The sequence below is a fragment of the Ailuropoda melanoleuca genome, chromosome 1 (assembly GCF_002007445.2).
Source record: "Ailuropoda melanoleuca isolate Jingjing chromosome 1, ASM200744v2, whole genome shotgun sequence".
NCBI classification, from domain to species: Eukaryota; Metazoa; Chordata; class Mammalia; order Carnivora; family Ursidae; genus Ailuropoda; species Ailuropoda melanoleuca.
Genome location: NC_048218.1, coordinates 140465715 through 140483059, shown reverse-complemented (window position 1 = coordinate 140483059; position 17345 = coordinate 140465715). Strand labels below are relative to the sequence as shown.

Genomic DNA, 17345 nt, shown 5'->3' with positions numbered 1-17345 from the left:
TCTCTTCCAGGTCAATAATTTTACAGCTACATGAACTGGCAACTTGTTCTTGGCACAGTTAAAATGGGCATCCATTAATAGTTCTGGGACTCTCACAACTCACTAGCAAGAAAAGTAAGGATCCGCTGAACAGCTGAAGAAGTAGAATTAGCTGAGAAGAAAGGACTGAACTTCAGCCTTGGGTCATGTGTAATGGTCACAAGTCAGTGATTCATTAATTTCTTCACACATAGGATTATTTTCCACAAATGGATCAAATAATTTATTACCTCTTCAGAGGGCCTCTTGAAAACACCTGGAAAAATTGGCATGCAGAAAGAGGACTTCTAATTAACCAAGTAAAACCTAACATTAAATCCAAGCTGGAAAATTTCAAATACTTGACTCTGAAGACCAGTTTTAGGAAAAGGAGCTACTACAACTTGTGCATTTCCTTGGAAGAAAATTCCAGAGTTAATGTTACTGATGAAAATCACATATTTTTGTTATTAATTAATATTTAAGTTTACAGATCCTGTGCTTAATAACTCTTTGCAGGCTCCCTCAGATGTGTGGTCTATGGCCTGAAAATCAGATCAGAATCACAAATTTCTTTTTTATTGTCTTAAAACATTAAATGAACTCAGTATTAAAATAGTAAAAAGACATCATTTTAACAATTTTTTTAATGAAAAACTGTAAGATTCCTATAGAGCAAATGCTTAAATAAAATAAACCCCAGGCAGACTTCAAGTAGAAAAGGAAGATCTGGGGAAGCAGGGCTTTGGACTCCTGGCCAGCAGCTTTTCTAGGTGCTGTTCTTTGCACTCCAGTGAGAGACCCTGTGTGACTGTCGTCCACAATCATGTTCATTGTATCAGTAGTTTCATTTAAAAAATCACCTTATCAAAGGAGCTTGCAAATACCTTTCTTTTTGCTTCCCATTCTGTCTGAGGGACTCTTATACTTTATTTAAGGTACTCTTTTTTTTTTTTTTTCCCTTGCATCAACCTCACAGCTTTCTGACTTTACCCTTCTAGGCAGAACTGGTCACTTCCTTCTTAGGGATACCAGTAAGCCAAGAATCCATTACTGACTTAAAATTTGTCTTCTCTATGAGACTGTGAGTAGGACTGGTCATGTCTATCTTGATATATCTTCTATCTAGCACTGAGCCTTATATAGGGAAGGTGCTCTATAAACATCCATTGAGTCAAAGGAAATCCAAACTCATACCGGAATATAATATTTGTTCTTTTTAAGACAACTTTTATTGTTTTTTCTAATAACAATACTATTCTACCATTGTAAAAATCCAAAAAAGATACCCAAGTGTGAATGGTCTGGTTTTTTTATGCCTTACTTCTAAGGTCCTTGTAGACTCCTTTTCTTTTATCATTAGGAACTCCCTAAAGGGTATATTCTGTGTTTCAAAATAAGCCTGTTGTTGTGTATTACCATGGTTAACAGAGATAGACCTCCAATAACCAGGCCAGAACTCAGCTGCTGTCCCTGACAGCTTCATCAAAATGCTGCTTCAGGTTGGAAGCCTGTTCCCAAGCTGCAGACTCCATGATGTCTTGGTTCCAGGATGGCTGGAACTTGATTTCTCCCTCTGAGTACTGAAGATATTGCCACTGTGCCATCAGGCAGTGCAGTTGAGAGGGCAGGAACTTGCCTGCTGCATCCCAGGGCTGGTTGGTAAGGGTATGGCATGCATTGCATGCTTAGTGAGGAGGTACCATTGCTATATCCCTTGAAGAAGCTGCTTTGCCATTTTAGAACCCAGATTCCCTCTCTAAAGGTGAATTATTTCTCTAGGGCGCTATTGTCTGCTGTTTCCAATTATGCTACTCTGAACTCTTCACTATCTCCAGACATCAATCTATCTCTGTCAGTCTGAATCTCAATAGTGCATAGAACACAAATTACACTCCAGAAGGCTCCTTAGCCCCCACCATGTAATAATGAAGAATTGTTGTTTGTTTATTTAAGAGAGAAAGACTGGGGGTGAGCAGCAGAGAGAGAGGGACAGAGAGAGAATCTTAAGCAGGTTCCATGGTGATGTGGGGCTCGATCTCACGACCCTGAGTTGAAGTCAAGAGTTGGACACTTAACTGACTGAGCCACCCAGGTGCCCCAAGAATTGTCCTTTTATAACAATAAAAAAAATTTTTAAAAAGTGAACACTCAGTGAATATACTGTTTTTCCTAATTTGTATCATTAGCATTAGCTCTATTGTTTTAAATCACAATAAATGGTTTACCTGTATAAAAGATATGGTCTGTGGTTAGCTTTGCTAATTATAAAAAACCTCCGAAGTATAGTCTGTTGGGTTAGTGAGTCCTGATAGCAGATGCATACTTTGCTCTTCGAGGAACTGGTTCAAGGTATGCTTTCACCGAAGTATTATGTCCAACTGAGTTGTACGTAACTCATTTAGAGAAAAGTGAATTTACTTTTTCTCCTGGAGAGCTTGAGTTTTATTTTGCCTGGATATATATCTGATGTTATTTTGTTGCTTTACTTGTGTAGACATAGTCTGTGTTTTTTGCAGTTGGTGTTTCATGAGTAACACCCAGTTACATGAAAATGAAACCCATCTTTAACAACAATCATGAATACTGGATATACTTGCGTGGTGGATTCAGAGAATATATTTTTTCATGGTTCATGATACCTTTTAATGAGTTGTAAGGACTGGGACTGCAAGGCCTTTTATTATTTATAATGCTATACAGTCTGAAAAATCAGATGTGATTGTTTTGTGATGCTTAGTTCTACAGAACATAGAGCACGTGCTAAAGATTGCTTTATTTATTGCTTTGAATCAAACCTACAAAGAACTACACACACTTCAAACTCATGACTCCTAAACAAAGAGATACATTAAGACCCTCAAGTGGTCATTTTATTAAACAAATACAAATCTGAAACGTTTATGGTAAAATATTAATATTGAACAAAAATGTGTGTCAACAGTAATTCTACAACTGGGAAGACATGTCAGTTTTATTAATTTTGGTGACATCTTCCCAACCATGTCTAATCTTCAGTATCTTCTTCCTCAGGCATGGCAGGAATAGTATGGCTTTGCAAAACAGGACAATAATCGGAAGGAAGACAGCTATCATAAAAGTTGGAGGTGTATACCATACAAATTGTTTTATATCTACCCATTTATTCCAGGCAAAAATCAATGCATGTATTGTGCCCAGCAGAAGGGAAACAATTCCCAGCTTGCTCTGCAAAAGAAAAAAAAATGATCTTGGTGGTTCAACAGGAGTTTATTCCACCCTACCTCATCTGTTCTGTTGCTTGGAAAGTCCTTCATTCATCTGTAATCATTTCCCTATTATATTTCTTAACAATGCCCACTCACATATTTCCATTCTCCTCACAAATCCTCACCTCACCCCCTTACTTTGGGTAATGTTTTGTCCCCAGTTTATTCCCTTTCAATCTCAGCTAATCAATAACACCGTCTTTTTTTCCTCCACACTTTGTTCATCTGTCTTTGTTTATTTTATGGTGCTTTGTCTCTTGAGCATTTGCCTTAATTCTGCCTATCAAGAGACCTCTAAAATCAGGGACCTTTACTCATCACAGATTTCCTGCCAAATCCACACAAGGATTCATGTGTTTTAGGTGCTCAGTAAATATTAATAGGTTGACTGACGATTAGTGCAAAAATCAATTTGATATCAGTGATCTTTATCAATTATGAAAGCAACTAAAGTAGGGGGCGCTTGGGTGGCTCAGTCATTAAGCGTCTGCCTTCGGCTCAGGGAGTGATCCCAGAGTCCTGGGATCGAGCGCCACATCGGGCTCCTCCGCTGGGAGCCTGCTTCTTCCTCTCCCACTCCCCCTGCCTGTGTTCCCTCTCTCACTGGCTGTGTCTCTCTCCGTAAAATAAATAAATAAAATCTTAAAAAAAAAAAAAAGAAAGCAACTAAAGTAACTGACTTTGATTTTGGTACATGAATACTAAGGTGAATGAGTTTGGCCTATGTTAAAAATCAAACATCCTGATAAAGTGGAAAAATACCAACAACTATTTCCACTGTTTAAACAACACATAGAGATATGAAGATGTAAAGAAAAATTTCAACTTGTATTGAGATACTTGGCACTATCCAGAAAAAGTTGCTTAAAAATAGTTGTTCACCTATGTAATTTTATGGCATTCTGACAATAGCTCTTCTAGATAAGTTCTGACTTCTATTTGCTTTACTGGAAATGGTCATTAGCCTGCCAGAATGAATCCAACTCACAATTATTCAGCAGTAAGCACTCTTAAGCCCCAATGAATACAATCAAATAGCTAAGTTTATATTTTCAAATATCAATCTACAATTCTTGGATTGTAAATGAAAAGTTTCTAGTTTATTAATTGAAAAATATATGTGATTGGATGAAGATTAATTTTACCAAATATATACTGTCTACTTATGAGGGACAAGGTCTTGTGTACATAGTAGAATGGGCTGGGTAGTCACGAGGCAGTGCTTGAATTCCTAATTAAACCTAAAAGGTGGTGCTCAGCCTATGTGTGACAGGCAGAGCAGATGTAGAAAGAAAGGTATTTAATGAGGAACAGAGAACTCTAATGGCTATCAAGCTAAGCCTCCACAATCAGCAAATATTGGGTTTGGAAAATGCGTCGCCATTTCCAAGTTCCATTGTAATAACTCAGAGGGAGACATGTTTTCCTGCCTAATCCGATGTTCTGATGAAGTGTCTGTAGGAGTATATGTATAGACATGTAGAAGGGATAGTGGGGAAATCTCTGACTTTGTGGGGTTTTCCAAAAAAGTCCACCCATCGAAGCTGAAGCTATGTACTTTAAAAAACCTTGGCAGCGCTTACGATTAAATTAAATTCAGTCCTTTGCGTCCTGTCAGACATGGCTCCCCCTGTGAGTTCTGGCACACTGTTCTTCCTAGCGTGTAATCTACCACTAGGAAATGAACCTCAGTAAAGCCGAGATAATTTTAAATTCCAAGAATATTGAGAAACTTCAAGTAAGTAAGCTACATAAAATATAACTTGGAAAAAGCAGTCTTTAAAATTAGATATTAGAATACCTTGGGTAGATAAAATTCTGAATTTCAAGGAGAGTGCTTTTTTAAAGGTAGTACCAAGCTGTGTCACTTAAAAGGCATAAGTAAAATCAGGCGGCAGGCAAAAGAATATTTTTATTTGGGGGAAACGAATAAACCATGAATATTAAATTCCTAAAGTATCACCTGTGTAGTGATTAGGTGGATAGAAAATTGTCTAACAAGTTTCAAGTGTTAGAAATATTTTTCTTTGAGCAATGCTTTTTATTTATGTCTTGAAAACACTTCTACTTAGAAGCGGGAGGGAAGAATGATTGGAGAGCACGTTATTGATTGGAACACGTGTGGGACCTTTGCTATTGGAAAACCATTTGTTATTTTTTACTGGGCCAAGTCAATGTACTTGATGATATTAGAAGCACAGAAAAGATTTGCCTCTCTGGGGGATCAGAGTTATTTCATATACAATTTACCTGAATATAGTGAAATTCTCTCCAGGTCAAAGAGTCACTCACAGATGGAACAGACGTGACAGCTAACAGAGCCAGGATTGCAAGTGCCACAATTCCCAGGGACACGTAGATTTCCATTCTCCAAACATCATGCTCGATCCAGGCATCTTCTCTATTTTGTTGGACCTACCAGAGGGTGAAAAGGGGAAAGAAGGAAAGCAAACATTTGTTTCTGGCAGATGAATCTCCTTCGACATTCTCTCTGTCTGCGATGGAGGGCCTGATAACGAGGAGCCTCCACAAATTCGTGGCTTTTTGCATTCTTCTATGAGAAACCACATAGGAGCAATCAACCCCTTTCCTCGATTGCAGCATTTATACAATCTGTTTTGTTAATATCTATAATAGTTACTTGATGGTTAGGATAGTAATGTGCATGCTTGTGTGGTAAATAAGAACAATTAGCGTTAAAAAGTAATCTTGTGAGGTGGTAGAAGGTTGCTGTGTGGCCCTGTCCATGAACAAAATATGTGTTTAAGTTGTTAAAGTTGTAGTTTACTCTTTTCAATGTGAAAAAAAAATTCCTCAGTGTGAAACTGTATAGAACCAAGCTCCAATGAAGAGTTACAATAAAACATGGAGAAATGCAGATTACACTCCCGACACAGCATTTCAAAAGAGGTCTGGGGTACTGATCTTAAAATAAGAAAGCGTTAATTTGTTAGAGGATCAGACTTTTAGTTCAGTGGCCATATTGTCCCCCTACCTGTTGATAGGCCCAGTTGAGCAACTTGTATCTATAGGATCGCCTCATCGGATATGATAAACTATAAAGGGCATGCAGCATGGCAAAAAAGAAACTGAGGAGCCCCAGTTGTTTTCTTGTTAACATCCATCTATCCAACCAATGTGGAAATTTCTTATATTTGGTTCCATTATGAAGCTGTACAACGGCTGCTATCACCCCCGGCAAATAGACCAGTGCCAAGAGGGTGATAGACACCATTGGCAAGACTTTGTTGATGACCAGGATTGGAATTTTGTAAAAATACTGTTGGTGAGACATTACAAAAGGGTGAATTATTTCCCTCAGAAGAGTGTAGAGAAAAGTCAGAGTTGATACGACAGCAGCAATTTTAATTGGCCAGCGCCACAATGGAAAGAGTTCCTGTTTGTGCTGAAGCTCAGTGGGGCAATCAAATCCATCAAAGTGGGTGGTATGGCGCATGTGCGAAAACACAGGTCTTTTCAGTATGCTGGTCTCTCCCGAGTCCTTATCCTGCAAAGGGAAGAAAATCAACATCGTAAACAAACAATGGGATTTCTCTTCAACGCATTACTTATTGTGCTCATGGTGCTTATCAGTAAAAAACAACATTCAGAACCTTGCTCTTGGTTACTGGTTAGCTGAAGATATCATAGTCTATGTAGCACTGATTGAATATGGATTTAGCTATGCTGGGATTCTCCATTAATTTCTGTTATTTGTGCTTCTTTAAGGCAAAGGAATACATGCTTTTTTAAAGACAGAAGATTATCCACTAAAGCTGAGACTGCAGTGTTTCTATCTTGAAGGCACGAAAGAGTGGAATAATGTAAGTGGGAAAATAAAATTGAAACACTTAAAGAAAACCCAGTAATCTTTGGTAAAAACAATGAAACTTGTATTTGTTGAATTTATTTTATAATATTCTTGTTGGTAATTGGGCAACTCTCCACAAAGAACTGAAGAGCGAATTCTTCATTAATTCAAGTACAGAGGGTCAGGAATAATACAGTCATTACAATGATAAAAATATGTAATTTCCATCATGCTGTACTTTGATTTTGTTATTTCTAAAATATATCATTTGTGTAAGGAATGATTGACAAATACTCTATCAGAAGGTGCAAAGGTTATATACATAGTTAAATCCCATAGAGATGATCTATTTCTTAAGAAAGTTATACTTCTTTACTCAATTGCATTTCTAAGCAGCCAACAATTCAAAAAAGGTTACACTGAATATTTTGTCATTTCCCCAACTGACTGATACACCAGAAAATTAAAAAAAACAACAACAAAAAAAACAGCACTTCTAAATAAGAACTTAGGATGTTTCATATTGTGCTGCTTTAATGAATTAATTTACTTTTTCACCCAATATGTTATTCCTCATTTCTTATAGCTCTCTATGTAGAACCATAACATATTAATGTTTAACGTGATGTGATTATCTTGTTCATTTCCTCATTTTATGCAGGGTTACCTTAAGTCACACAGTTCTCTATAATTTTAACAGTTTAAACGTAGCCTCTTGCCATTTGACTTTTACTTTCAGGGATAAATCACTGTTACATCCAGTGCTCCGTTGAGAAGGGAGTTGAGCATGATACAGCTTCTGTCACCTCTGCATGTTAAAACAATCTAAGTACAATCAACTGAGATCAATTTCCTGGTTAACAATGAAAAATTATAGAACAGCAAGTAAGACGGTTAACTTGAAAAATGGAAATGATTTTATGCACACTTATTTTATAGCCTATGTACCTGTAATATCTTCTTATTCCTATTAAAATAACAAAAATAATTTTCAAAAGTAACATTGTATTAAATTATTGTATATACTATCTTTCCTATTAAAATAACTAAGATAAAATACTTTCTGTAAAAAATGCAGTTGATATTATTTAGAAAGGCAAAAAGAGTTTGGGACCAAAAATTTCCACCACTTTTTCAGTCAAATAATGTAGTAAGAAACATTTAATCTTCAGGTGGCACAAAAGTGGGACAAGTCATTCTTAGTCCAAAATGGAATTTATTTGTTTAAACGGGGAATCATCAATCAACTTGGCGATCTCTTGGTAAGCGGCCATAATGCCTATGAAAAAAATGCATGCTTACAAAACTACTGTTACATGGGCAATGATGACTCTCTTAAGAAACTTAGACCCACAGAATGTTAGAAGGAATTGGAAGGGCCTTGGAGCTAATCTGGTCCAAATCTCTCATCTTATAGATAAATCAAGACCCAGGATTTTCAGTGACTTATTCGAGGTTATTCAGCTAAGTCCATGACAGTCATTAAGGTAAAATTTCTCTTATATACCACCCTGAATCTTTGCCCATTGCAGTATCAGTGACAAAAATCAGAGTGAAGATACTTGTTGACTGTGGTGAAAATCACTGTTCCAACCCTAGGAAATACAGGACAGCATTAAAATGCTGTTTCTAGATGTCAATGAATTATTATTAATATATTACCAAATAATCATCTTCTTCTGGATTTCTCCTAGGCTTCATTGTCCAAAGTTGTTCTTGGTTTGTAATGTCTTGTCTGCTCTCCATTAATTCTGTAGACTAGAATAGTGCCAGCCACCTATGAAAATAAACATCATTATCTTCTTCAAGTCTATACTATTTAAGACATTAATGTTTGCTAGGGCAATAGAAAAATTTACTCACGTAAGGACTAGAGTGGCCTAGAAAGTACAATTAAAATAGTGACTGATTTACCATTTAACCTCACATAATCTGCCAGAGTCTCAAACCAGTGCCCTTCTGTCAATAATAACAGCTTTGCTTTATCCAACTATTGGTTCAATGAATGACAAACATGTCTATATGGAATTCAAAGGGTCAGATGTTGCCTTTTATTTTAGGAGAAGTTAACTCCAGGTACTCATTTAGAGGAAAGCCAACTCTGCTCAAAGTTAAATAGAATTAGGAATCCTTTTTTTTTTTTTTTTTTTTTTTGAGTAACAATGTTATCAGTAGAGGTTGGAGTTAGCTGATGTAAGATTATACTTCAGGAAGTTGTATTTGATAGACTTTTGGGGTTTATACTGAAATCTGAAATAATAATTATTTTATGGGGAAATGTATTCTGAGGTACAATTAACAGAATAGACACTGTTGGTAAGGTGGACCCTGATAGTGGCATAAAAAACCAAAAGGCTGTATTTTCAGAATGCCATTTTCTCATCGGAGTAACAGGCTGGTTTTTGTTGGTAAGACATGAGTTGTTAATACATTTCTAATGGAGTTGTTGAATTGTATTTGATCACTGACATGCCTATTCTCCTGGTCAACCCTGTGGAAATTAATTGTGTCAGACTTACTACCTAACAAAGGAATCTCTGCCTTAACGCCCTTCACAGATCCTCCTCAGGCTTGGTGTAGCATTTTTTTAAAGGAAGGGAACATATGATATCACAATATTATTGTTTTTATTAGTTCTAAATTTATTTAGCAGTGGTTCTCAAACTTTAACGTGTATCACCTGTAGGCCTTATTAAACCACTGATTTGCCCCCTTCCCCCTCATGGTTTCCTGATCCTCAAGTCTGGGATAGGGCCTGGTTGAAATGTGGGGAAACCCTTGGTTCGGCCGCTGGGACCCGCAAGGACTGTCCCTCGGCGGCAGGAGCCGTGCGGGCGCCCGGCACCTGCAGGTGGTGCTGGACGGGCCATTAACAGACTGAGCCACCTGGGGCGCCCCAGGAATAGAAGTTGTATCTATTGTAACCAAACAAGAAATAATTCACTATGTTTAGATGTTTTAACTCTGAGTTGTAGGATAGCAAAGACGTTAACATGCAAATCTACACTTATTCAATGTTAACTCATTAACTATATTGTGAACAACAATATTAGGCAGTGGGATACGAAGTTAAACGAGATGGAGCCTCTGCTCTTACAGACTCAAAGTCTAAGGGAAAAGGGAGAAATTTCAACAACTAACTATGTGGTAGTGCAATGGATTCCAAAGAAGGACAGTTTTATAGGCAGATCGTGGCAGGGAAAGGGTGAGGGCTCTCTTGTAGACCTGGTCCTGGCGCCTCAAGCAAGTTGGCAGTGTTTGCTGATTGAGGGCCACTTTGTACAAAATCTGGGTGAAAAGGCAAAGTAGCCTTGGAGAAGTATCCACCCATTCATCTGCATGGTAAGGAGACCATACTGGAGAGCAAGGCCAAGGAAAAGCCCAGGGCAGTGAGGGAGCCTCTTGGCTCTGTGGTCCACGGTCAAATTTGTGCCAGAAGCCAAGAAAATAAAATATCCATCAAATAAAATATGTTGGTTTCCATCAGACATTAACCAAATATATGATTTAAATTCTGCAGAAAAATCTTTTCATGAAAAAAAAAAGGAAACAACACAGTGTTCAGATGTTGGGAACTCCAGAGTTGACCCAAAGTTCTCCAACTTTCATCCCCTTTAAAAAGCAAAACATATTTCTGATGTGGCTGTTCCGTTTTGCTGTACCAGGATGGCTGACCTGATGTTCCTGCTAAATATTGACACAGCCCAACTGACTCGTGTTTTTGTCAAAGAGTTTAGAATATGAAGAAACTCAATGACTGGAGCACAATATGGATTGCATTGCATTTCCAAACCTTCTATACTTTCAAGTGTGTACTTGCTTCCCCACATTTCACTACGTAAAGGTAAGATGTTTTTCTTCACTGGGCTGTTTTTTTAAGCATTGCTTAATATCCATGTTAAATAAATCTAAGTAAATGTCAGGATGTCGTGGGAAATTTTTTTTTAAAGAAAATTTAGACGTGTTTGTAAATTTTATGTCACCCCTTCCAGTGGGTTTGACCCAGGACATATATGAAGCCTTCTTTGGTCTACTATTCGGTGAGAACTAGAACCCCAAACCAGATCCTGAAAGAGGAGTACTAATGTTCCCAGAACTTAAAATGAAAACTTCCTGTTACTAGGAAACCTGAAGGCAAGTCACACGATTTTAAGCACTCTGTACCAATCATTCATCAATGCTATGCAAACTCGCGGCGATTTTGCCAAGTTGGAAAACTTGCCATCAGAATCCAACGGAAGGACAAACTTAATAACCCATCATATCCCCGAGCCCCCAGCGAAAAGACTTCCTTGTGAGTCCCTGGCTCCCAGCCCCTGGACCGGCCACAACGGAGCAGTGTGCTCGGCGGAGAGCCGGGCTGCAGGGCAGCGCGTCCAGGAGCCGCGCCTAAGAGGCGAATTGAGCTGCTCTAGCCCGGAACGCCGCCGCCCCAGGGCTGGGAAGGCTTGCAAGCCGCTACACCCCTCCCGAGGCTGTGAGCCCGCGCCCGCCCTCGCAGGGACACACGGAAGCGGGCAGCAAGCAGAGAGCCGGGACGATTCAAGGGACTCACCCGCTCCTCGGCGCGACCAGACGGTAAGTTGCGGCGCAGCTGCTGCGGGGACGTGCTAGCCCCACGCGGTGTCCGAGCCCCGGAGCGTGAAGCCTGCTCTCCCGTGCAGACCCCGCCTCTTTGTAAATGGCCCGTCCAGCGCCACCTGCAGGTACCGGGCGCCCGCACGGCCCCTGCCGCGGAGGGACAGTCCTCGGAGGTCCCAGCGGCCGAACCAAGGGTTTCCCCACATTGCAACCGGGCCGCTCCCGGTTTTCTTTCAAACTGCCGTCTTCCGCCAGAGGCCGGCTTCTCCCACTTTCGTTAATCTCCCGAGGAACGAACATGCAATTCTTTGGAGCAGTGGTTCTCAAACTTTAACTTGTATCGCCTGTAGGCCTTATTAAAACACTGATTTGCCCCCTTCCCCTCATGGTTTCCTGATCCTCAAGTCTAGGATAGGGCCTGAGTTTCTGCATTTCTGGCAAGCTCCCTGGTGATGATGGAGCACTCTCGGATCACACTTGCAGATGGACTGCTTTAGAGCTTAGCCGGCCCGTTTTAAACTTCGCAGCAACTCTATGAAGTGACTAAATCCAGTGTGAATCTCTGAGAGTGACTTGCCCCCTAAGTTGTACAAATCTTGTACCCTAAACTGCACGAGGCCTGTCCCCTGGCTGAAGAGGCCTTTAAACCCCACGTTGACTCTTCTTCCTTGCCTCTGATCTATTAAAGCCAACTTCCCATACCCTAACCCAATCAGGCATTCAATCCTAAAGTAAAGCTACCGTCGCTATTTAAAAGTTTCGGGGGTGTTTTTTTTTTTTTTTTAAGATTTTATTTATTTATTCGACAGAGATAGAGACAGCCAGTGAGAGAGGGAACACAAGCAGGGGGAGTGGGAGAGGAAGAAGCAGGCTCATAGCAGAGGAGCCTGATGTGGGGCTCGATCCCACAACACCGGGATCACGCCCTGAGCTGAAGGCAGACGCTTAACCGCTGTGCCACCCAGGCGCCCCTGGGGGTGTTTTTTAAAATATAAGAGGTATGGAAAAAGAATGTGTGCGAGGGTGGGGTGGGGGGTTCCTCCTCTGAGTTGGAACCGGCCTCAGGGTAGAGTGTCTGAGACCTGAATTGCAAAAGGATCTTGCAACAGCCTCAGAACTAATCTGATTAGAAAAACAAAGGAAAATAAACGCTCAACCACTCAACCGCAATGTCTGTGATTGTTCTTTAATAAAAGCTTAGGCAACGAAGGACTGTACATGTTTTAATATGTATTTTTTTGTAGTCATTGCCTTTGCACAGGGTACTATTAAAGCCCTTTGAAGATTAAATTACCATGGCCTGACGCCTTGTGGTAGAAACAGAATCTTACACTTTTTATTTCTAGTGAAACTAGAAAATATTCACTTAAAAAAGTTTTAGGGAGGCTGCTTCTCCCGCTCACTCTCCCTCTGTGCTTTTCCTCTATCTCTCTCCCTCTCAAATAAATAAAGTCTTCAAAAAGTTTTAGAAAAAAAATCTCTCTGCATTTATAGCACAAACCACAAAGAATTAAGAGAGATTGTTAAATGAGTCTGAGCATTGTTGAATTTTAAAATGATCTTGGGTCTTAAAGGATCAAACAAAGCAATGTGCTTTCATTTTTTAAGCTTTGGTAAAACAGGTCATTCTCTTTTTCATAATCTGTTTTGCACATGAAGAGGGCAAGGAAGTTATTATTATATTAATATAAGTTGACTAATTATAGCAAACTCCAATTAAGACTGCTTTCCTTCTCCTAATTAAAACATTTAAAAACAAGGCCCAAATGTTTTTGTTTTATAATTAAACTAACAATTTTATTTCTGCATTTCTTCTGAAAGTTTTTGTTCAGTATTTTAGTGTGGTGAATATAGTATGTTTCTAAGTAAAAGACTGAAAATATGAGGTTGTTTACAAATTAGTTTGTAGATATTATAAAGGCAAACACAATTTTGGATTAAAAACTGTGTATTAAAGAACTTTTATTAAGTTGTCAGGAGTTAGTATTACAGAAAAAATTTCTGCAACTTTTGCATGCAGATGGCCAAAATGACCTGTGATTTGGTACGACTAGATTTTTTTCTTTTTTCATTTTCCTTTCTTCTTCTTCTTTTTTTTAGAAACACAAAGCCAAAGCATCTAAAAATGTTCTGAGTCAGCTTCTATATAGCACATACTTTTCAAAACCAGTATGATTTGTGGAAAACAGTGTTAGGCCATGATACATTTTGAAAAGCAGCACATGCTGGTTTTGGCATGACTCATAAGAACTAGAGGATTTTAGAAGAGGAATAAAACTGTGAGCTACAACCGAATTTGGATCATTCAGAATATTTTGTAACAAACTTCAAGTATAGTGAGAGAGCATATTAACAAAACAGTTCTTCAATGTTATTTGGGATCAAATGCTGAACTAGTGATTTCTCATGAACGTGTCACAGGGAAAATATAATAATGTAGAATGTATGAGTACTTCTCCCTGACCAATGAGCAACCTAAACTTAGAACCTGTTGGAACTGCCATTTAAGAAGAATAGAGTATGATGGTGTAAAAGATAAAATAAAAATGATCATACCATTAAAAATAATCACAATGAGCAATACACAGCAAATTGTAAGTTGGTGACAGGAACTTTAGTTTATCTCTTTGGGAAATCAAACTAACTCCTGAGGGCACAGTGATTCAAATTATGATCAACATAATTCCAAGGCTACTTCTTACCGTGTAAGGATAGTCAGGTTTATTTTAAGATGAGGAAAAAATTATATCCAATGTTCATGAAGAAATATTTTGTCAAAATGATCGTGTTAGTGCAGACATGATAAAGCTGACCTGGCCTAATTTTCTGATTCTACTTGCCTCATCTGATAAATCCTCTTCACTCACTCAGGATCTCCTGGTAACGATCGAAGTACTGTATGTGGTCAGTTTGTCCTCCAGTCTGTAAGCTAAAGTAGTTGGAGGTAGAGAGAAGGCCTAACCTTGGGGTTGGAGGCTTACAAATTCTTCCATGTGTTTCCCCCCAACGCATTTACTGCTTATTCACCAGCACTGTTAACAGCCAACATCTGTTCTAGATATGTTCTAAGAATAGGTGGTTTATTTTGATACTCACAGATCCATCTCTGCCCAAATACTGCTTTATGATGCTCAAAATTCCATGATAAAATGTACTCTGTTGTCTTCATCTCTGTTGTAATTCATCAAAGGGCTAAAATCCCTGGAAATTGTACCATGTTAAACCTTACCAGTTATTTATATCCTACTATGAATAAATACTTCAGTACTTTTTTGAAAACATGTTCTAGCATGGGGGGCGATATACGAGGATACTGAAGACTTACACTGGGAAAGTTGTAAAGGTGTTGTATCTTAGAAGAAAAAGCAGCCCTGGAACCAAGAGGATAGATTTCACCACTTTCATCATATTACTTAAACAAGGAAATTCCTCCTTTTATCATAGGTGCATATCAAACATTTCATGATAGTGAAATAAATCTCTTGTTTAAACCACTCCGTCTTGGTCCTCTTTGTTATAGTAGCTAAGGCCATACCCTAGCTTTTTATATGTGTTTCTGTTAACCTCATTAAATTGGGAGCTTTAAGAGGGCAGCGACCTTGCCTTTTAAAAAATTAATTAACTTTTTATTTTTTAAGTGGGTTCCATGCTCAGCATGGAACCCAGCATGGAGCTTGAACTCACAACCCTGAGCTGAGATCAAGAGTCAGATGCTTAACTGACAGAGCCACCCAGATGCCCCTGAGGTCTTGCCATTTTTAACCCTCATATCTCTTGTAATTTAGAGATTAGATGGAATAGATTAATTGTAAATGTTTGTGGAATGTGATTTTAGCCCTTGGTTTAAAGAGTTGTATAGGGCACATAAATATGGAGTCCATGAACGTCTAGACATCATTCAGACCCAAACTGCGGGCACATATCCACTGTTATTTATTTCACACAGAACACACTCTTCCCACCTTTCTTAGTCTGTATCCTCCTTGTTTTCAGCTACAGGAACATGTGGGTCCAGAGTTGCCATTGTCACAGGAATTACAGACCTTACGGGTCTTGGGTTGTAGGAGATGGGGGAATGAAGAGTGTTGGATAGGGAGAGCTGGTTCAATAGAGAGTTCAAGAAGGCTGATTGGGAGAGTTGGGTCTAAAATTTCTGGTAATGGACTCTGCCTCATAAAGTTTTTGGCATAAAGAACCATGCCTACCAATTCCTGGATTTGAGCTTCCAGAAGAGAGGATACTATCAGTTATGAAATGCCTATTCTTTCCCAGGACTGGTTTTAGTTCTCTCACTATCCCCACTATATTGTTATTATCCTCTCTTTATAGGTGAACTGAAGCTTAGAAAGTTTAAGTAACACGATCAAAGTTGTACAATTTTTAGAGATCAAGCTGGGGCTTCAACCAAAATATACACTATGACGGTTCCTTTCCATTGTACTACACTGCCTCTATAACCACATAGAAGCAGCCAAAATTTCCTCAGGCTGCATCAGGTTGGGGGGATTCAAGAGAGTTTAACAGTTAACAGGAACCATCCAATAATCCATTCCGTTTTCCCAAGGTATCAGAGCACTGGCTAAGCTACTCTAACATAGAAGACCAAATATGGTGTTTAAAGAAGTAGTTTCACTGTCAGGTAATAGTCCTGCAGTGAGTATTCCAAGTTGTTGAGGTCGTTCTGTTTCACGAGGTCGTTGAGGCATACCGACTCCTTCCACCTGGTTGCCCTGCTGTCTCCTAGGGCACTGCTCTTGGCATCATGATTGGAGGGTGGCATAGGCATATCCATGATCAAGTTGCAGGAAAGGGAGAGAGTACAAGTCTGAAGCAATTGTTTGCTACTAGGAATTGAGGCGGAAGTTGCCCAATCACTTCCTCCCACATTCTATTGAAGATAATTTACGCATATGGCCAGGTAGGCAGGAAGATGCAGCCTCTGGCTGGGTGGCTGGATGGTAAGGTATATTAGCATGGAAAAGAGTAGCAATTTTGGTGAACAACCAGATGTCTCCCCCACATTCTTGCCTCCATTCTCGCCTCTAACTCTGATCTTTATGTTCATACCAAGCTTGGGAACTTTGATTTCTTCCTTCATTGGGCTTACTGTCTTCCTCATTCTGAAGCCTGTCTGAAGGTTCAGGGTAAACTTGTTACTCCCAGCTCAATCTTACACTGGAGGCTGTTAGTACCAAAGTGAGCTCTTATGTATCTTGACCACTAGCATACTTGTGTAGAGGTTCTCTCACATGGTCTTCCTGCTGGCTCCCCAGGTATGGCTGGACATGGCCAATACGCAGTGGGAATACCACTTGGTTCCACCGTGGGACTCCCTACTACCCTAGAATTGAGTTTTCTTTTTAATTAAAAAAAAAAAAGCCGGGTATCATAACTGAAAACCAATACTAGGGGTACCAAGAAGGCAAATCTATATGACATATGTTCTTTATATTTCCAAGAGTGGAGTATTTATGCACAGTGATCCAGAACCACTTCTTAGCAGCTTTTCCAGTTTCTCACAGCACCTTGGGTTTCTAAAGTCTTCCTAAGGATCTGAAACATATTTTTTCTTGGCACAGAAAATACCAAGCCCTAATACATATGAATTTATTAATATATACTCATTAAATGCATTATATATATATATGTGTATATATATATATATATATATATATATATATATATAT

At 39.0% G+C, this 17345-nt stretch overlaps 1 protein-coding gene across 1 annotated transcript; it reads right to left on the bottom strand.

Annotated features, from left to right (window-relative positions):
• Positions 1-2795: 2795 nt before the first annotated feature.
• On the bottom strand, positions 2796-11763 carry STEAP1 (STEAP family member 1). Its single transcript, XM_011226200.3, has 5 exons — positions 11633-11763; positions 8740-8854; positions 6262-6774; positions 5517-5681; positions 2796-3225 (listed from the first exon to the last, which is right to left on the bottom strand). The coding sequence occupies exons 2-5, from the start codon at positions 8821-8823 to the stop codon at positions 2968-2970; spliced, it is 1020 nt and encodes a 339-aa protein (XP_011224502.1). The 5' UTR covers positions 8824-8854; positions 11633-11763; the 3' UTR covers positions 2796-2967.
• Between the last annotated feature and the right edge of the window lie 5582 nt (positions 11764-17345).

Excerpts from the sequence above, each read along its gene's own strand:
- STEAP1 (XM_011226200.3), bottom strand. The coding sequence starts at position 8,823 with ATGGAGAGCAGACAAGACATTACAAACCAAGAACAACTTTGGACAATG. Across the intron at positions 6,775-8,739 it reads CAGAAGAAGATGATTATTTG|GATAAGGACTCGGGAGAGAC; the intron begins GTAATATATTAA and ends TTCCCTTTGCAG. Across the intron at positions 3,226-5,516 it reads GAGAATTTCACTATATTCAG|AGCAAGCTGGGAATTGTTTC; the intron begins GTAAATTGTATA and ends TTTCTTTTGCAG.